Source organism: Molothrus aeneus, chromosome 1 (assembly GCF_037042795.1).
Source record: "Molothrus aeneus isolate 106 chromosome 1, BPBGC_Maene_1.0, whole genome shotgun sequence".
NCBI lineage: Eukaryota > Metazoa > Chordata > Aves > Passeriformes > Icteridae > Molothrus > Molothrus aeneus.
This window is the reverse complement of record NC_089646.1, coordinates 83,478,370-83,500,084: the sequence shown is the minus strand read 5'-3', so window position 1 is coordinate 83,500,084 and position 21,715 is coordinate 83,478,370. Positions and strand designations below refer to the sequence as shown.

At 38.6% G+C, this 21,715-nt stretch overlaps 1 protein-coding gene across 1 annotated transcript; it reads right to left on the bottom strand.

Annotated features, from left to right (window-relative positions):
* Positions 1-1,374: 1,374 nt before the first annotated feature.
* SPMIP7 (sperm microtubule inner protein 7) lies at positions 1,375-20,951 on the bottom strand. The gene is given in 9 exon segments (XM_066545110.1): positions 1,375-1,486; positions 11,598-11,702; positions 12,239-12,277; positions 13,448-13,515; positions 13,969-14,107; positions 15,457-15,563; positions 19,825-19,909; positions 19,911-20,019; positions 20,432-20,951. Coding segments are annotated over 9 exon segments (1,284 nt in total).
* Between the last annotated feature and the right edge of the window lie 764 nt (positions 20,952-21,715).

The window sequence follows — 21,715 nt, the reverse complement described above, 5'->3', positions numbered from 1 at the left end:
GATGTATTTTCTTCAGATCACAGTGGTGCCTGTCATTTTCGCTCTTGAATTCTGGTACCTTAATGAAGTCTCTAAATGATCTTTGCTAAGATGGATTTGCCTTTTTTATTTGTTTGTGACATTTAAAAGCCATTTAGAGTTGCCTGAGACTGCTTTGAGTTCAGCTTTATCATATTATGGAAACTCAGGACTTTGTTGCATCTTTCCATTCCCTGCCAACAGCAGCCTGCAACTACAGGTGACTGCCTATTTTCCAAGTATAACCACAAGAGAAAAAGAGCAGAGGTGACTGGATGGGGAGCAGCAGAAAAGTAAGTTAGGTAATTCATCAAAATGGTGAAACTCTTGACAAGGTGAACTCTTTAAAAGCCACGCAGTTCTGTAAATCTCCCCGAGCCTTTTCTGGATACTTTTCACTGACAGTGCTGAAAAAAATGTGATGTGCTGATTCTGCTGTGAACAGAATCCTAAGGCAAATTAAAAGTTTAATTAGAAGATCAATTTCTCAGGAAAACATGTAAACTTGGAAAAGTGTCACCATATCCTAGATCACTACAGATAACAAGAAAGCAGAATCTAAAGCACAAAATCATAAAGGACAGAGGAGAAACAAATAGTTACTAAGCTATTAGGGAGAAAGGCTAAGCTAGTTCTTTGCCAGCATCTGAAACCTTTCATGCTAACAAAAGGAAAAGGATTTTTCAGCAATTTTGAAGTGTCCAGATCTTTTGAAATCAACAAGTTAGAGATCTAAATACTTATATTAGCCCACAGGTTTAACCAGCCCTTTATGGAAGAGCAAGTGAGGATAAAGATTATTAATTCACTTAATGGGGCAGCCACGATAGTGATGGGGAGCTGTGATGATTTCACAATCACAGGGTCCCAGGCTATGTCAGTGTGGTAGCAAGGTATGACTTTGCTTCTCACTACCTTTTAAGTGAACCCACCCATTTTTAACAACCATTTTTTCATAGCAAATATCTGTTTCTTAAGTCTGCCAGGACCAATTGAGAAACTCCATACAGTTTTCTTTTGGGAATTGATAACTTTTGCATTCATGGGCCTCTTTGAAAAAAACAAAGACATTAATTAAAAAAAGAAAAAAGACATTTTTGAAAAAAAACAAAGACATTTATTAAAAAAAAAGTTATCTTCCCAACACATAACATACAATGCTCCAGAAAAATTCTAAAACCTCAAAAGGACTTCAGATTATCATGACAATAATGTACTGGGATCCAACCCTAACTGTTCTGTATTTTAAAGTCAATAGAATATAATGTGTAACATTTAATTGTTCTTTAACTAAATAAATGCAATTATGATTTTCCCAGTAATTTTTCTGAACAAGCTGAAAAATATACCTCATACCTATCCATGCATTCCTGCAATTACTGATGGGGCTGTTGATGGAAGATTAGAATTTGCTGGGTGAGTTGCTGACCAATGAACCCTGCCAGAATATCCAGGAATATTTGGAGTGCTGAAGGAAATAGTTAAAAGGGGGATGGGATAGAGAAAGGGTAAATTAAATGACTATAGGCTTGACATATGACTTATAGATATATAAAGTTCTAAAATGGATAAGGTTTATCAAAGATGGATGGGGTAAAATCTCTTAATAATAAAACGAGAAGTGCTTAGAATGTATAAACTTTCATAGCTTCTTTAAAGTCAGGGAAACAACTTTATGATGATCTTCCTGATGATCTGGGCTCAAATCTCTGGTTAGACATTATAAAGGTGAGCTCTTTAGATAATTCTTTTTTCTTCAATCTGTTTAGGTTTAGTATCTGTATAATATTAATGATTAGAAGCAACATTTAATCACAAAGAAGAAATGAAATCACAGAGTTTGCATAGACCACAAAAAGCAAGGACATATTCTTTAAAAATGTGATACAGATTTAGCTCATATTTAGTTTCCAGCTTCAAATATGAAATTTACATAACAGATTTCAAGCCAACAGGTGTGATTTCTCATGGGCTAAAACATAAATGATTTCCCAAATTATTCTAAGGTTCTCTAAATTTCCCTTTAGAATTTATTAAGATGTAGTAGTAACAACACCGCTTAGACACCAACTTAAATTCTAGTGTGAGCAAACCACTGAACTGAGACAGTATGCACCACATCTTGGAAAATGAAAGCCTTTTGTTAATTCTGATGGTGTTTTAATGTGAAAATGAAAAGCAGAGGCCCTTAAAGATGTGGAGTAAAAAAACTCTACTTATCTGAAGCAGTACAAAGAACATTTTGATAACAGTTGTTGCAAGATGAAGCAGAGATGCACAAAATTAAAGAAAAAATAGGTAATATGAATTCAGATAATCCATTAGTATTAGAAATAAAACAATATAAAGCCTCAATATACTACCTTTTTGTGCAACTCAAAGTTTTTCAGAGAGTATCATTGATATTGTTCTGTATTGACATCTCAAAGTAGGACATGGTTGGACTATACAATTAAACATAGGACACACATACGCATATACATCCAGACTGCCCATACCCATGGAAGTAATGGCTTACAACAAGCTGTTTCATCTGCTGACTCAACTAAATATTTGGGATTATACACCTCACCTCTGTTAGTCATTTGTGGGTCTTCACACCATATAGCACTGATAGCAGTGCTTCCTTTCTGGTAATTTCTCAAGTATTCTTCATCTTCCCTGAACTCTGTGTAAAAACAAACAATTTCTTTAACTATTAAGTGTGCATAGAGTTACTAGTATAATGCATGTATTACTAGTATCATGCAGCTGATGAGCTCCTTCTCTACAACTAAGCTCAGCAGGGGATGCAAAAATGGACACATATGAGAGATACAGTTTATCAGACTTTGTGTATCTCTGACTTTTGTAGCGGGAAACTTGACTCTGACCTTCCTCACAAGAAGAGCAGAGGTAATGACAAAAAACTGTATCTACCTACCAGAGTTATAACATAGGACTCTGTATTTGGCATGAGAGCATTGGTGGTATCTGTTGTAGTCCTTGCACCCATAATTAGCAGAAGGACCACCTAATTATCTATTTCAGTTTGGAGTAACCTTGCACTAGCCCATATCTTCATATACTGCTACACTCCCTGTGCCATGCTCCAGTCTATGATTCTCCAGAGAGGATGGCTTTGTAGAATCAGTACAGAGGTTGTGTAGCACTTGGGAAGCTGTTGCCTATAGGGAATCACTGAGTAGTTGGCTGGGCAAGGAACAAATTTGCTCTCTGTCTTGACAGCAGCTGTGCAGGGGCAACAAGTGGCTTGAAAACCTTTTACAGTAGTAGGACATGTTTTCAGAATTGGCCAGAATGGGTTGCATTCAAATTTGCTTTTTCATGTCAAAGTAGACAACTGTTAGGTTAAGTGCACATTACGTCACTGTACAAAATTTTTTCTGTATATCGGGATCCCACCAAAGGACACAATGTATATTGGGTTGTTGTGACTGTAAGCACACAAATTCATCCAAAACTGAAAATGTATCTGAAGGAATATGTACCACTCTGAAGGAATCACTCAAACTGTGAACCCAGTTTTATTACTCTGGTAATGGGCTACGTAGCAAGATATGTCTGCCACATGTCATGAAATTCCAGTGATTTCCTTGGAAGTGTATGAGGGTCACAAAGAGAAGTAGATGACTACAAGAAGTCCTTTAGTAGCTTCCAGCATTTTATGAGCCTATTTGAAGTTAAATCACATAATAATTATACTGTTATATTATCATAATTTTACATATTATATTAACTGTGTACTTTAATATTCTATAAAATACTTTTTATATTTTATATACACTAATATTTCTATATTAATATATTAACTGTATTATTATGCAGTTATATTACTATAATTATAATTATATAATTATAACTATATAACTGTGAGGAATCTGATTGATAAAATCTTTTCACCTTTGAAACTTGCAAAAGTAGAAGAAAAGATTAAAGCATCATAAATGGGCAAACGTGACCCAAAAGTCAACCTGAAAAATGACCCAAGGTGAAGACTTGTTCTAGACTGTCTGGTAGAAACAATTGACAGAAGCTGGTACATTCATAATATGTGGGATGAATGTGGATCTGTAAAAGAAGAGAGCTGAACAGAGAGAAGATAAAGGTACCAGGAAAGTAAGCAAGGTTACACTACAGCAAAGCAGCTGCTCTCTTGGGAACCTGCAAAGAAGATGCAAAACTGTACTGCGGTTATGTAGGTGATAAAGCAGAAGAAACTGAGGTCAAAAAAGTACCCCTTTGTGTTTTTGTTTTTTTGGATCATGCCATCTAGCTCTTGTGCACTTTCTCTGATGAGCTGCTAACCTATTGCTGCTGCTGAAGAAAACAACTAAGTGCCAGCCTACCGCTGGGCAACACACAAAACTCCTCTGTGGTTGTGCTGCCGTCATCAAGCTTTCTTTCTGTAACCATGACATCTTTCTTGTTCATACACTTCCTTGTTATCATCCTAGCAGCTCTTAGTCAACAGTAACAAATATATAGTGCTGACAGTTGAATCTGTGCAGGCATTAAGATTTTTCAAGTGAATTGTAGTGATTCTGGCGGCCTCTGCATTGGTGTGCTTCTGCTTTTTATGTCCATAGAATCATAGAATCACTAAGTTTGGAAAGGACATCTAAGATCATCAAGTTCACTGTTAACTCAGGGCTGTCAAGCCCACCCTAAACCATGTCTCCAAGTGCCACATCTACATTTGTTTCAAATATCTTCAGGGGTGGTGACTCCTTCACTTCCCTGGGCAGCCATATTTTCTTGTCCTGTTGCTGGTTACCTGGGAGAAGATACTGACCCCCCACCTGGCTTTTGGGTAGTTGTAAAGACAGATAAGGTTCCCCCTGAGCCTCCCTTTCTCCAGGTTAAACAAACCTGGCTCCCTCAGCTGCTTCTCATAAGACTTGGTGCTCCAGACCCTTCACCAACTTCATTGCCCTTCTCAAGACATGCTGCAGCACCTCAATGTACTCTTTTGGTGAGGGGCCCAGAACTGGACAGTGGATTTAAAGGGCAGCTTTACCATCTTAGGATGTCTTTGTAGATTTTTATTTCCTGGCAAGGATCAGGAAGATCAATATGGATTTAATTTAGTAGGCCCTCTATACTGATATTAAAGCTATTTGAGACCCCTTAAGGTCTCTGAGATAATTTTCTATAACACAGAACTCACAGGCGATACATATTGTTCAGAAGCAGCAGCTGGAAGCGATGGTCTATAGTGCCTCCAGGGTATTGGATGCCCAGGTTTGTCATGTAAATTCCACATCACCTGTTTGTATGGGAGTAAAATATAGATTTCCCCCAAATAATCTGTAATTCCTGAAAACCTTTTATCTAGCACTTCAGCTTGAGCAATGGAGGTATCCAAGCTCTTTGTGGAAAAATTCTATCTAGTGAGATACCCAGTAGATTCTTACCTTAACACTTACAAGCAAAGAGTTCCTAACATCTTACTCTTCCTTATAAACACCCCTGTAAAAATGCAATAGAACTAAATCACCATATGAAGTCATTATACTTCTTTTGGTTTTTGCTACTATAGAATAGGCCTCTCAAATCTCACTCACTATATAAAGCTGTATAACAATTGGTTTCCACCTCAAATTCTCTTCCAAATGTAACACATTTGTGCCCTTCTACATCCTTTTTGCCTCTTTGATAATACTTGCCAAACAGAACAACCTGTGGTAAAAATGTCTCAGGCACGATCCTGTGTCAGGAAATTCATACACTCCTTTGTGTTGTGAAAGAACATATCTAAGATTACTTGTGAAGACAAAACAAAGTGCTTTAATGCAGAGGAGAGAATAGGACCAACAGCATTCTGGGTTTCATTTCACACCCATCTCCCTCAGCCATCAAAGCACAATAGGGAATGGGTACTTAAAAATGGGTTTGGGGTTCCTGAAAAGATAAAAACATCAAATGGCAACTCCCCCCAATATGTTGTATCATGTTGGACTGGGAAACTTTGTTTCTACAATTTCAAACAATTTTATTCTGCTTTCAAAATTTTCAGTCCCCCTTTGTAGTATGGGGCAATATTTTTCAGACACAATAAAGCATTTCAAGGCAGCAATAAAATCTCATTTGGAAAAGGCCAAAGTAGAATATTTCAACACACACTTGCCTCCACAGTCCCCTGAACGAGTCAAACTGGAGAACTTCTAAACAGGCATGTATGGTAGACAAGCTGTCAGTTTTTGAAGAAAGAATACTTTATGAGAAAGCTCCACAGCAGCCCTTGGAAATGACTGTGCAAGGTGCAGGACAGCAGAGAGTCCTGTTCCCAGCTAATTGAGGCCTGTGGAGTTTCTGATAACTTGAATTTTCAAGGGATGCATGCACATAGACAGTTGGAAACTGACTACACTGAAGAAATATGCGAAGTCACTACAGATGTACTGATGTGATAGTAGCATTTTGCTCAATGTGCTTGAGAAACCATGAATAAAGGGTAGTTTCAGAGAATATCTTTGTGCAAGAACTGCAGGACTTGAAACACTTAGAACTTTGTCTTTCTAGCAACTGCATGTTTCCCATTTCAATCAAATGCTTTTGATCAGATTTGTTGTCTTCCTCACACACACAACGCCTATGGCACTGGACAGGTCATTTCAGCCTTGTCAATTTGTACCTGTCAAAAACCAGTTGTAACCTGTTTTACCAGCGTTCTGGCAATGCATTAGCTGATGTTTCAAAAGCACTGCTATGTAACTAACCCTTGGTGAGAATGCACATGAATTGTGTAAGCACTGCCCTCTACCGTGGATTAGGAGAGCTGAGGAATGAGTAGAAAGTTTTGAAAAGATGATGACTGCCCCATTTTTTACTTAATTGAGGAGGCAGAGGCTTGCACTGTGGAACAAGAAAACATAATCACTGTCCGAAATGCTTTTGTCAAATGTCAAGAGGCAGATTCCAGTAGGCACAGAAGTGAATCAGGAAGTTGTTGTAACACCAAAGACATACTAAAGAGAAAAGCACAAGTCAGATATAGGAAATAAACCTGGATTGCTATAAAGTGTTGCTGTGCATGCTGGAATGCACTAAATGTGCTACACTATTACTACATTAAGTTCTGCCAGCTCACTGAAGGTGTAAGGGAGCTCCAACAATACCAGGGAGAAGAGTTATCTGTGCCTATCAGACCAGAGCCCAGCCCCTGAATGCTACAGAGGAAATCCCCATCACCAAAGCGTGGGAGGCTTTTTTCCATTGACCCTTAAAACACCTGCAGAATCTAAAATACCACATAGAGCATAACCTTGTTTCAGTAGCTGATTGGGGAAGAAGTCAACAGAGGAAAAATGCTGGTGGCCAGGGGTGAAGTAGAATTATACAAAATAAAAGATGCATATAAATATTTTCAAGAAAAAAAGAACAGTAGATGATTATGTTGGAAACCCACATGATCCAATAAAAGCAGTTTATCTACAGTTTTCAAAATTGTTGAGTTCAAAATGCACTTCTAAATAAGAAAGACAGTATTTCAAAGTAGTTGTTTATAAAAAGAAACAATGATTTGGGTCATTACTTATTTTCACTTTTCAATAACATCGCACCTCTCAAAAGTGCTTATAGAATTTATCAGTCTGAGCCTTCCTGGAAGTCACTGTAGCTCTGCTGCAAAATTTCCTCTGAAAACACGATGTTTTTCCAGTATTTGGGCTGTCCTCCTCTTCCTTGGTGCATATGTGGGTTGGAGCAGCAGTTAGACACAGGAGATCAGATTGTGGTGTTTGTGGCCAGATTTTCACAGGAGCTTAGCGATCAACGTGCACCCAGAATGTGAGCTCTTTCAGAATTCTGGTTTTCATGTGTGGTTGCTGAACTATTTTTGAAAGCCTGGCTAGCTGCACAAAACATAGCCATTTAGCACTCAGTTGCTTACCTAGCTAATATATGGGTAGTTATGTGACATATACAGCCAAATGCAGTATTCATCTTCCACAAATAAATTAATATTATCAGGGAATTATTAACAATCAAACTACTAAGAAACAAAGCAAAAATAACCAAGGAAATCAGACACAATTAATTCAGAGTTTAAAGTCTTGTAAAAGAAATCCTAGAGGCCTCAGCTCTGCAAAATATGTGAACAGATTTTCAATCCTATCCCTGTTCAGGAAATCTTGTTAAGCAGATACCTTTAATTCACTGATTCCAATGGATTTCACACTTCATGAGTTTGAAAAAACAAGAATGCAAATGCAAGAGAGTTTACAGTTGGCAGACAAGTAGAGAGGGTAGGGAAAAAATGGAGAAAAGGAAAGCATGCATTAAAAAAAGCAGTGCATTTCAAAATACGACAAAAGCCCCCTGAGCCACTGGGCAACAGTTATCCAGTACACCTAAAAAATCACACAAGCAACATACATTGAAAATAGAAAAATATCAATGTATTCAATGTACTCATTAATTGTTGGGATAAAAAGATAAGTTTTAAGCCTACACTACATGTGTTCTGACAGTGTAGCCTACTCAAGCACTGAGCTGTACAATGGGATTGTAAGTTTTATAAAAATTTTTATGAGGTCTCTTGGTGAAAGAGGACTGCATCAGAGAGAGATTTTCAGAATGCTCTCCCACAACAGCTTCCTAATTTTTTGACTCTCACTTTCAAAAAAGAACTTATTTCTATGTCACCCTTGACAAAGATATGGTAGAAGATTCCAGCTTTTAGGCATACATTGCAGCATATCTGGGGATGAAAAAGAGCAACAAGTTCATTTTAAAGCAAATTCAGGAGTGCATATACAAACCATGAATATTAAGAATGATGCTACATTCCAGGGCTGGAAGAGACCTCAAGAGACTATGCCATTCATGATTTTCCCCAAAGGCAGGTTTTAATGAAAGCCTGGAAGAGAATGAGAAGAACTGAATTATGATCCAGGATTTTTGGTCACCTGCAGAGAAGAGTCTGACCCAAAGAGCACATCCATAGCTCTCTTTGGGCCATTTTCACTGATTATTCTAGACTGCCACCAGATTACCCACACAGTTATTAATAAGTTCATATTCATAAATTTTGCACTTCTAGATGAATCACAACATTTATGACATGGCTTTTTACATGTGCTGCAAGCTCCCACAGTTATTCGATATCTGAACCACTGAGAAAAGCTGGATGACACATGATTATGATTCCTAAGTTTTCATTTTTATTTCAGCCTAATTTTAAAGAAGTATGACCATCACTTCATCCTAATTAATATTATATGAAACCAAGTTTGAGCAAAGAAATATTTGAAAAGCCTAAATATGAGAGTTCAGTTTAAAAAACAGTATGTTTGGGTTCAGGATATGTGAAGCCTTTTTCCTAACTGTGCTACAGATTCCAGGAATTCACCAGGAATATGGTGAATGACCTTATCACATTGCACCTGGATTTACATCTGTAAGACTTCCAAGTTGCATGGTAAGGGCTTCACAATATAACCTAGAATGCGGGATATATGCACGGCAGCTCTTCACAACACTGATCTTGTATTAGGGGCTTTTAGGCTCAACTACAGCTCAGGTTAAGACTTTTATCTTTTTTCTAATTCCTTAAGAAAAAAGAAAAACAGAAGATGGTTTCCTGTTCTGCCAAAAGGAAGAGAGGGTGGGTGCAAGGCTACCAGAAAAAACATGCCCAGGTTCACCACTCTTCCTGTTTGTCTCTGCAGCTACATGACAGATGACTCTTAGTTACTTTCAGCTTTGCTAATAATTTGAATGGCAACCACTTTCTTGCATAGTTTGGGGAAGAACAGTGTCTCACTCTGGAGTAATGCCTGGGCACTGATGCTGTTGCCCAAGTGCTGCAAGCAGGAAGTGCTGCTGCTACTCTGTGAGAGTGAAAGTGACTGTTTATTAAGAGAGATTTACACTTTATATTTACAAAGTATATATCTGACTTTTTAAGGATTTTTGTTGAGTTCAATGGCCTCTACACATCTTTCCAAAATTACTGGCGAACACACAAAGTGAGAAAAACAAATTATAGGCAAAATTTTATGCCTTCTGACTTCCTTCTTTCTTCTGCTCAAAATCATAGCAGTCTTGATGTCTGACAGTCATGGATGAATAATAAGTGTGAAAATCTTAATAAAATTTTCCAGATGGAATTGAGTGTTTTACAACTGAGTTTTTTTGAGCTTTGAGATGTCAGAATCTTTTAAATCTCAGAGGTCTTGGTCTCCCTGTTGCCAAAAATCAATGAAATCCATAGCCTCACTCACTAAAAAACAGAAAAATGAGATGCAGCATTCCAGAGAAGGCAATACAGAATCACTTATCCACAAATCTTCCATTACACCATTTGATGCAAATAGTCCCAGATAGGATGTCTGCCTGCAGCAGAGTGCACACATCTGCTTCTCTTCTTCAAAGTTCCACCATAACGGCAGTATAGCAGAACTAAAGGTTAACGACTGTAACCTCACCTCAACCCAGACATCTCTGTTCAGCACTATGCTGTATTCTGTATGTGCTGTATTTTGAAAGCACAGCCATTTCTCAATAACCATTTAAAACTGGTTTTGTCATAATTTCAAGCAGAAAAGTTAAATGCAGGCTCTGAGAAACCAGATGACTTATGCAGAACGTGAGATAAAATAATCAGAATGGTGCATTATGTCATAAAAGCTTGGGATTAATAGTCTTGTTTGCAGTAATGTGGATCAAATGTTACCTTACAATCTTACAATGATTAGCACCTCACTTTACCTGTGAATCTGCTGCTCTGTGAAGAATGATGTGCTGCTCCCCACACATGTAACAGCATGTGATGCACTGCAAAAGGGTATACATTCACCCTGAAACAGATGTAAGAAACATAAATGGACAGATCTAAGTTGTAGCGCAAAAATTACAGCTACTCACAAGGCAGCTCCCAACAGCCAGGTGTGTTTAGCACATGCTCTGATGTAACACCCAGCATCAAGTCTTTCCTTCAGAACAGGGAGGGCAATATTTCTACCGCTTTTGACCCTCTGCTTTACCCAGTGAAGTATCCTTCCTGTATTTTCCTCACAAATGTGAGCTGGGGAAGACCATTTTAAGGACACACAAGAAAGGCTGATGAAAAGAGAAATTCTGTTTAAATTTAAAAAATAAAAAAAGTCTAGTTTCTCTTTTGTTTTATTATTTTAATTCTTATAATTAAGCTGCTATTTTGCCATTTTCCTTTCTCAAAAGTTTACAAATGAGCACTTAGTAGCTCAAGCTACTAAAGACAGGTTTAGGAATGGCTTCAAGTGAAAACCTTCAAATTTAATGATCTAGCTAAAAGTATAGTTTTCCAATAGCACTCAGGGAGTTTTTGCACACTCAAAGGCCATCTAGTGACTAAAGTTAACAATCACACACTTTTGACATGGCAATATTCAAATCATATTACTCACCAAACATGCAACAGATCATTATACTAAATAACAGGAAATATTCGAAGTATGAAAGTATGGCATAGTTTCAAAATAAACATGTTTCCATTCTTTTCACCCAAGATCAGATTCTTACTAGTTTTTTCCCTTTTCCCAAGTAACAAGAATGCAAGAGGCAGTGTCAAAATCATGCTAAGTGAAAAGTAGTGTGCAGTGCTTGTGTAGTGAGGTTTGGAAGTTTGAACATGGTTAAGTAGGACTAAGTCTACATCAGCACTGCCTTCAAAATTTACTGCACCAACACAGCAGATAGAAAGTAAATCAAATATATGTACATTATTCATTAGACAGCTGGTGGAGGCAGCTGAACCACACACTGCATGCTCCAAAATTCTAGTTATTTATTAAAATGGTCCACAAGAAAAGAACACAGAGATGAACAGCCCTGTGTGCTTGGCATATCCCAAGATAAAAGCAATCATCTGCTGAACTTGCAGCACATAAAGATTGACAGCTCTAATGCATATGTTCAGAGAGGCTTGGGGGAAAATGGAAATAACATAGAAATGTGTCATCTCTCATCTTTTTGGCTATTCTTATCATCGGACTAGGATCCTCTTACAAAGCGGACAGAATAGATTCTGAGTCCTAGTTTACAGGTAAAAAGTTGGAGATACCCACAAGCAAAGGAGACTCAGCATACACTCTCCTCTGCCACCAGAAAAGGCCTTAAGTTTAAATAACATAGTCCAGCTACAGTTCTTGTTTCAGAAAATGAGAGAGAGACTGCTTGGGCTTAATAAAAAATGACAAAAGCTGAAACAACCTAGGGACACTATACTTACATATACAAAGGGATATGACAGATTTGAGAGCTTTGGCTTATACTTTTAAATACAAAATGGATCAATAACTTTTTTTCCACCAGACAGAACATTCTGATAGAATATTTATGAGGTCCCAAAGACAGGTTGTGACAAATCAAAGTTTTGCTCTTGGAATAATACAGTGCTCATTTGAATTTGGTAAAAGACTGGCAAATATTTAGCTTGGCATATATGCTAAATGAACCAGCTCAGCAGGCAGAATCTTATCTTTTAACCTCTGCTGATATTAGGACTTCAGTAAATTTCATAGGACAGTATAAGCAAATTTTCTTTAAAATTTAACTACTTCCCTTCTAGCAACACTTATTTCATTGAGTCCTTGAGAACAATTGAGACAATTTAACATCAGGTCTGAATTTCTTTCTTGGTCTGGCCCTGCAAGCAACTCTCACTGTCCACAACTATATTCCCTTGAAAGAGTGTCATTCAAGAAACCATGATAGCATTATCTATCTATCTATCTATCTATCTATCTATCTATCTATCTATCTATCTATCTATCTATCTACCTATCTATCTACCTATCTATCTATCTATGCTTCCACCCCGCTGAGGTACCTGTCTCTCCCACTGTATGCCTGACCCTGCCCAGCAACTCACCTATCCATTGAGTTTGCCTGAGCAAACCTTCTGGCTCATAGTCCAGAAGGGAGACATATTCTTATTTTTCTATAATACTTTGCTCACTTGTCTTTCTTTGTCTCAACTTAGTTCTTATTTGACCCCTTTTAAGACTTCTGTGACCTTTTCTTGGACTCATCTAAAATGCTTAACTCTGAGATAGATTTGAATAGGTGAAATACAGAGTAAATAAAAGACACCAGTGCAGAAGTGATTGTTTTGGACACACAGCAAAAACCCCCTTTAGTTAGTGCATGGGTATAATTACCGTGGTGTTTTCATAGATGTCATGTCTTAATGCAAACATTAGATGTAGGAAATCATGAGAATCATTCCCTTTACATGTTTCTTCTGTTCTACTTTTTATATTTAACTCTCTCACAGGAGAAACATGCAAAAAATATTTTTGATACAGTTATTAACTGAATATCTTAATTTCTCTAGTTACAGAATGCTGCTGAATTTAGTCTGCTGAGATAATTAACTGTCCACAGACTTTGTAAAAAGACTGTTCAGACAACTTCAATACTCACAAAACCTGAAATTTACAAACCACTAGATCTCTGTGGAGAGGTAAAAGATCTTGTTTGGACTCTGTCCCAGAAGTCTCCGACAACCTAAAATTATAATAGCAAAGTAATGTTTCTTGTATGCAACATTATCTAATTAATATGACTTAATAGTTCTTCAGGCAATCAGAACCAATTGCAAGAATGAATTTTAGTTTTATTAAAAATAATAATTGTTACAGTTAATAATCACACGTAAACCAAATTAATGTGAGATTTATTAAGTTAGATCATTCCTATCGATCAATTTTTCATCAATACCCTTGTACTCTGTTTTGACATTCTGCATGCATGTCTTCTGTATCAATTTACGGGGGGCGCAGGGAAAAATATGAAATATTAAATAATATGAGGCCACATGTGGTGGTGACCTCTAATGAATACTTGGGATTATTTTTACTTGAAAATATTTTTGTGGGTTTATGTGGATGACCTATACAAAATTTAGGCTCCCTTTCATTAGCAAACCTAAAAACACTTACAAAGAAATTATTCATTGACTTGGCTTATTTTAGGTTTGGGATTGTATCTTCTTTTTGCGAAATACTGGGAAACAGGATCATCCAACATCTCCCCTGTTGATATTGGAGGCTATATTTTGGAAGAAAACATATTATCCCAAGGAACTCCTTTGTAAGCTCTAGATCAACAATTTAAAAAAAAGAGTAGAGAAAAAGTTCCCATATAATCATTAATGAATGACACTGGTAGATAGTTCTTATGGACTATGTGATGTAGATGTAGAAATTAACAAAAGTATAGACTTCTTTTTTGATGGGAACTGAAAATCTGAGGATTATATGTTGCTTGCTGGGGAACAAGTAGTAACTGCACAGGATTTTTCATAGGATTGTCTTCTCTAAAATGGTCTCACTCCCTAAGTGAAAGAGGTAGCTTCTTCTCCAATAAGCTTACAGTGGTGAAGGGATTTATTTTGTCTGAACTTGAATAATCAGTTAAGGGAGAGGAGACATAAGTAGAGACTGGACACCAGGCACATCATGCTTCTGACAGGTGCTGAAGACAGATGTACAGCATGCCCTTTTGGAAACTACAGTTTCTCTTCACTGTCTACAGGGGAAGTGGAGATGAAAGGCACAGACTGGATACAAACTTCTAGATAACTAAAGTTCATAGATAAATCCTATGCTAAATGACATTAAACAGCAGAAATTCTGATTGCTAGAAAATTTTTTTGTAGTCTTGTATGTTCTGGTATCTAAAAGTGCTTAGTAGCACCTTAGAAGATAAAAAATGAAGTGAAAACAAAAGCAAAAACTGTTTTAAAAAGAAACAGCTAGTATTTGACTTGCAGACACTATGTATTGTTTTTGACCCTTATATTTTAAAATTAGGAATATTAACTTTAGTGGGCCCAGCAACAGTTATGCTAAATAAATGACGTTAAAATTACTTTTCCAGATTCTTTCACTTGATTCTTTGGTTAATTATTCTATTTCTCTTTATATACAAACAATAAAGATATTAACATTATTTCTTGTCTCTCTTTTAGTCTTTTGAAAGAAAAGGCTACAAATGACTCCTTGAAAACTACTTGTAACTAAGCATAAACCTCACCAGTTTATATTGGAGAGAACATACATAGCAAAATAAGCAACAGAAAAGAACCTAAGTTGTTTAATTAACAATGAATTATTCTGCTATTGGGCAAGGAAGAACAAATGCAAAGTGAAATACGTAACTGTAAGTATGATAAATAATCTAACCCTTAGTAAAACAACAGTTGTTTTATTCAATGGCACTCAGCCTTAAAGAGATTATTTCAAGTCTTTTACCTTATTTCCAGATGATCTATTAGCTTATTAGGCAGTATGCTATTACACATTTCATTGTTTTATGGGTATTTAATAGCACAGATATTTTTGAATATGCTGTAGGACATTTTTCACAGAATCACAAAATAATCTGACTTGGAAGGGACCCTCAAGGATCATCGAGTCCAATTCCTGGCCCTGTACAGGACCATACCCAAGAGTCACACCAAATGCCTGGGAAGATTGTCCAAATACTTCTTGAAGTCTCTCAGGCTGATGCTGTGACCACTGCCCTGGGGAGCCTGTTCCAGTGCCCAGCACCTTCTGGATGAAGAACCTTTGTCTAATATCCAACCTAATATCCTCTGACTCAGCTTCAGGCCCTTCCCTCAGGTCCTGTCACTGGTCACCACAGAGAAGAGATCAGTGTCTGTCCCTCTTCTTCCCCTCATGAGGAAGCTGTAACTGCAATGAGATCTCCCTTCAGTCTCCTGCAGGCTGAACAGACCAAGTGACCTCAGCTGCTCCTCATATGACTTCCCCTCCAGACCCTTCACCATCTTTGCTGCCCTCCTTTGGAAACTCTCTAACAGTTTCATGTCTTTTTTATATTTTGGCTCCCAAGACTGCCCCCAGCACTCAAGGGGAGGTCACCTCTGTGCAGTGCAGAGCAGAGCAGAGCAGGACAATCCCCTCCCTTGCCCGGGTGGTGATGCTGTGCCTGATGCACCCCAGGACAGTGTTGGCTCTCCTGGCTGCCAGGACACTGCTGACTCATGGTCAGCTTGCCATCAAACAGGACCCCCAATTTCCTTTCTATGGCACTGCTTTCCAGCATCTCATTCCCCAGTCTGTTCATACAACCAGAGTGCAGATTCCATCACTTCCCCTTGTTGAACTTAATTTGGCTGGTCATTGTCTGGACATCTAATTTGTCAAGGTCTGAAAGTTTGTAAATACTTCACTTGTTGTTTTTCAAGTTGCACATTTCTTTTCACTTTACTTTTTTTTTTGCTTCTGATTAAACTTTCTTCTTTCTATTTCTACAGGCAGTCAGAACTTTTAACTTACTAAGTACCTAAATACCGCCTAAGGTAATTTTCTATCAATATTTGAAATGGAAAAGAGGCTGGAATCCTACCTTGAGATATCTCTCAGTCAGTATGATGATTACCTCTCTAGAGTAATGATTACTGTGGAGAAAATGCTTACTGGTTCAGCAGAGGAACCACTGGGTTCCCTATTCAAAGGCCAGAGGGAAATTAATATAATGTGACCACAAATATTGTGGTCACATTATATTAATATTGTGAAATTAATATATTATAACATATATTGTGAAATTATTATATAATAATAATTTCAATTATTATAATATTATAAAATAATATTAATTGTGAAATTAATATAATGTTACCAAAAATGCAGTAAGTTCTGCATTAAGCCTCTTAAAGATACAGTAGAAGAAAAATAAGATCTTCTCATGGAAAAATAATTGGTTAGAAGATCACAGATAGAAGGAAGGGATAAATAATCAGTTTTCCAGGTGGGTAGAGACCACTGGTAGAGAGACCTCCAGATAACCCATCTGGGCCTAGGGCATTTTTGCCTAATATATTTACAAATTATCTGTAAGTAGGTAGTTAGAATGTATGTGATGTGCTCAAAAAGCAAATATATATATTAATGAAGACAAATCTGTGAATGCATGACTATTAAAACACACAGTCTCCTCGTTGTGTGGTGGAATCCCTGATCAACAAATCACCACATGATTGGAAAATATTTGGAGGAAGGATGATGACTTTATTAACTATCCACAGTCTCAGATGAAATGCTGGGCTACATGGGCTTTTGGAGAAATTTAAAAATCTAGTAGCAGCATGAGTAAACTACTTATATCTTTAAAAAGTGGTTACTACCAAGTCTATAAGTTAACTCTATAGTATTTCCTATTTCTCATTTCCCAGCTTTGGAGAAAACTGTGTCTTCAGATGTGTTAGCTTCCAGCAGGGGCAAGAAATCATCTCTGCTCTTTATCAGACTTGTCAGATAACCTGGTTCATTCTGCAATCCCCATAACCTCTGTGTTAAGGCTTACAAATAGAACAGTATTTACAAACTGGGCAGGAAGACTTCATAACCAGGTCCCCAGTACAAATACACCCGTATGGTCAAATTCTGAGGTCATCCTCCTCCTAACCACTGCAAAGAAAGCTTGAGACCACGGAGAAAAGGGTAGAAAATTCTGTTGTCATATGACTGAGAGAAGGGGACTCCACAGGCAATCATTATTAAGGCCTGGTCTTCCAGCACAGAGCACCTCCCCTGTATGGAATACGTGGAGAATAGCTCCTCAGCTGTTGTCCTTTCTCTGATTCTTCAGTCTTAGAACAACCTTCTTCACCAGCTTCTCACACTTGCTTTGTTATTACAGAACTTCACAGAGTTTGCTTTGCTCAGCAGATGCAAAAGTCTGCTAGAGAAGTTCAAAGTTGTGGACTGCCAAAGCCACAGTGCTACATCTTCTCACAATAGAGAACTGTTTGCTGCAGATGTTTTATATACCACAGCTCATCTGTCTCAAAGGCTCCTTCTCTCTCTTTTTTTATGTTCATCCCAGACACAGTGGAGAAAGTGACTGTAGAATTTGCTTATAAAATGCCTGACTGATCTCTCTTTCAGCACAACTTCCCCAAATGACTTAGCTGTGGAATGTTTTGGGACTGGTATCTAGAAGGGTTAGCAAGTTTCATCACATGCTTGGGGGTTGGTAGTCAGGGTCTGAATCATAAAGCTAAAATCAGGATATTTTTTATGCAGTTTCATTAAAAATAGCACCTAAAAACTCATCAACTTTTTATATTAATATTTACACATTTGAAGTTAATACCTCAGCATCACAAAAAAACCTTGTAAATGCGTATTAGGTTTGGAAGAGCACTTACACCACTTCCTTAAGAAATTTATGCTGCACTATATCTGTTTCAAGGTTTGTCCCTGAGTTCAGTTTTACTTTTCCTGACAACTTTAGCAGGGTCAGCATTTTAGTTTAACAGTGACTTTCCTGAATAAAATAACATCAGAAAGCCACCAGACAGTTTCTATCTGCTTCCTAGAACTACTGTCCATTTCAGAGCACTTTCTTGACTATAACCCAGATTACTGACTTGATGTCATTAATTTTCAGGTTTTGTCTGTGTTCATTTCAGGTGCGTCTCTATGTGCCTGAGTATGTCTCTCTCTACCTGCTTTTCTTTGCATTGGAAAAAAATATTGGGCAGATAAAGTTGCTTATCTGAAATCTTTCTTCCCCTTCACTTTTCCAGAGGATTGCAGAGAAAAACAGCTGAACATTTTTGACTGATATCTGTGGTATTGTTTTCATATGTAAAAGAAGAAAACAGTAAATGAGAAATAAGAGTGAAAATTGCATGGTATGGGAAAAAAAGAAAAAAAAAAAGAAAATTATGTAGCTATTTTTTATCCCATGTGGTTTCTTGGGTTCCTTACAGTTGTTTTATATGGCTGTATTAAGCAAGAACTGATTTAAAATGCAAAGTTTGTACAGAAATTGGGAACCAAAACCACTGCCAGAATTTATGGTACTTAGAGACTTTTTTGATTGCAGTAACGTGCATAAAGTATTGTTAACTGTGCAGTAACTGCACTATTTTGTAGCAAAATGGAACTAGGAGTTTATTTGCATTTTGCTACCATGTTCAAAGAAATGCCTCCCCTCATCTATGAGCATGTAGCGTGAGATACCACAAAATTTTGTTCTAGCTGTAATGAGCATTTCTCTATGAAAGTCCCTGAAAGCAACTTCAAAAATATTGCTTATTGTTAATTACATCCTTCCTTATAAGTCCTGGGCAGGTATTTCTGCTTTCCACAATTTTTATCAGAAAATTCTGAAACCATCAAACCAATTTTACTTTATGTTATAAGGAGTGAATTTCCATTTTGGTGCTACAATCACTACAAAATAATCAGACTCAAATTTATCTGTAAGACACGGATATAAAGTAAGAGGGTAATGTGGTACTTTGACCAATATGTGATGGCAGTCTTCAAAAACTACTGTTCTCTGATTAACCAGACATTGTAACAGGTCTCTAAATGTGTTGCATTGCAACTTGTCGGGAAATACTAAAATACACAGAAGCATCCAGGGGATTTCCTAACTTTGGAGTGATTTGAGTTTCTTAGTTTGCATTAAAGTGGGTGTTCATTAGAGCTATAGTAAATAATTTCACATTTTACATAATCAGATTTTTTTAAAAAACAGTTAATTACCTTTGAAGTTGTTTTCTGTTTTTTTTAGCATTAGAATTCTCATTATAATTTGCTGACTGGTACCTCTTTGCTACAGCAGGAATAATGAATAATAAAACCACTTTACTGCAGTTGTTATATTCAGTTCCACAATGTAAGATTGTTCCTTTAGTATTGTTCCTTAAACATAAGATTGTTCCTTTAGGACACTGGGGAATGGAGTTCAGAAACTCATTTTATTTATTTGTTAAGCACCACCAGTTTCTTCAGTGATTAAAAAAAACAGTTTACCTCTGAGTCATACCCTGCACTTCCCCCTTCTGTCCTGGCTGGTTTCCTCCAGAAGGTCTCCATGGTCAGGCTGGGCTCTCTCACCTGTGGTGGGGACACTGGGGAGGTTCCCTATCACTGTAATCTGCCAGGGATTCAATAGCTCTTCCAACACTGGGCTGCTGTTCAGCATCTGCTGCTGGACTCACAAAACCTGAGCAGGGATCTGCTAAAAATGGAACAAGGAGTTTATTTACATTTTGCTACCATGTTCCAAATTTTTCCTGGACTGTTCCTCCTTTCCCTTTTTTTGGACCTACTCGAACCTGCTCGGGACTGGGACCTGGGAACACCGAGAGTTTGCACCTTGTGGCCTGCAGCAGCTGCCCCAGCGCCGGAGGGACTGATAACAGAGTGACCACCCCCAGGAGAGACTTTCTGAATTTGCCATCTTTTTCAGAGCAGTGAAAGAGTGGTGTCATCTGGTATTGTGCATTTTGTGTGCTGGGGGTGCTGTGCCTGTTAAATAAGCAGGTTCTTTCCATTTCTTTCTGAGGAATCCTTCCCGAACCGGTTGCGGGGAGGGGCTGTGTGGGTTTGCTTTCTGGATGGGCCTCCTTTTGGAGGTTTTTTTCCCAAACTTGCTCTAAACCAGGACACCCTGGTTTCTATTTTTTTTAAGGAAGAGCTGCCGGGAGCGCAGTTTCCCGTGCCCCTGGCCGGGTGCAGCCCGCGCTGCCGCAAGCCTGGCTGCTCTAGAGGAGCTGTCCCTGGAGAGGCGACGGCTTGGGACAAGTTAACCAAACCCAGCTGCCGGGCGATTTCGGATGGCACCGCGGCGGCAGCGGCAGCAGCAGATGTTTCCCTGGGGTTTGAGGATGTGAAAACCTCTGCTCTGCTCCCCTCCCTTCCCTGCTTTCGCCAGAGGTGAGGGCAGAGCTGGCGCTGCGGCCGGGAAAGCCCCACACGGCCGCCTCCGCCCGGGAGATGCAGGGAAGGGAAGAGCGGCGAGCCTGCCCTGAGGGGCTGGGCGGGGCGCGGGGCCGCCTCACGGGCCACCCCTGCTTCTTCACCTCCTCCTACTCTTCCTCCTGCCCACCCTCCTGCCGGCAACCCACGCAACCTGTTCCAGCACCTGACAGCCCTTTGCGTTGAAGGCATTTTTCCTGTCATCCCATCTGAACCTCCCCGGGTGCAGCTTGAGGCCGTTTCCTCTGGTCCTGTCGCTGTTCCTTGGGAGCACCCCCTTGGCAGCCTGGCAGTTTGAAGTTGGCGTTGCTCTCTGGGACACGCTGTTCCATAATGCAGGAGCTTTCCCCCGTGTGTTTTGTTTTACACCTGCCAGCATTTACATTGCCATGCCGGTTGGAATGGCAATGATTATAGTGGCGGATGTGAAGTATGCTCGGGTATCAATGTCGATTCCTACTGTGAATATGTGGTGGGCTCAGGCGATAAAGCCTAGCAATCTGATAGATAGTATAGCTCATACTATTCCCATGTAGCCAAATGGTTCTTTTTTCCTGCATAGTAAGTCGTGACATGAGAGATGATTCTGAATCCTGGGAGAATTAAGATGTAGACTTCTGGATGACCGAAGAATCAGAAAAAGTGTTAGTATAGAACAGGGTCTTCTCCCCCTGCAGGGTCGAAGAATGTGATGTTGAGGTTACAGTCTGTAAGGAATATTGTGATTCCAGCGGCAAGGACTGGAAGGGACAGGAGTAGGAGTACTGCGGTAATTAGGACTGATCAGATGATTTAGCCATCTACGCTCACCCAGTGGGATTGAACTTCCTGTCCCTGTATGAATTTGCAGACGGACGCAAGAAAGCTGAAGGATTATTTAATTTGATTCCTTTCCCCCATAAAAAAAAGCAGAGAGTGCTGGAGAGAGGGGTGTTTCGCTTTCCCATGTGCCAAAG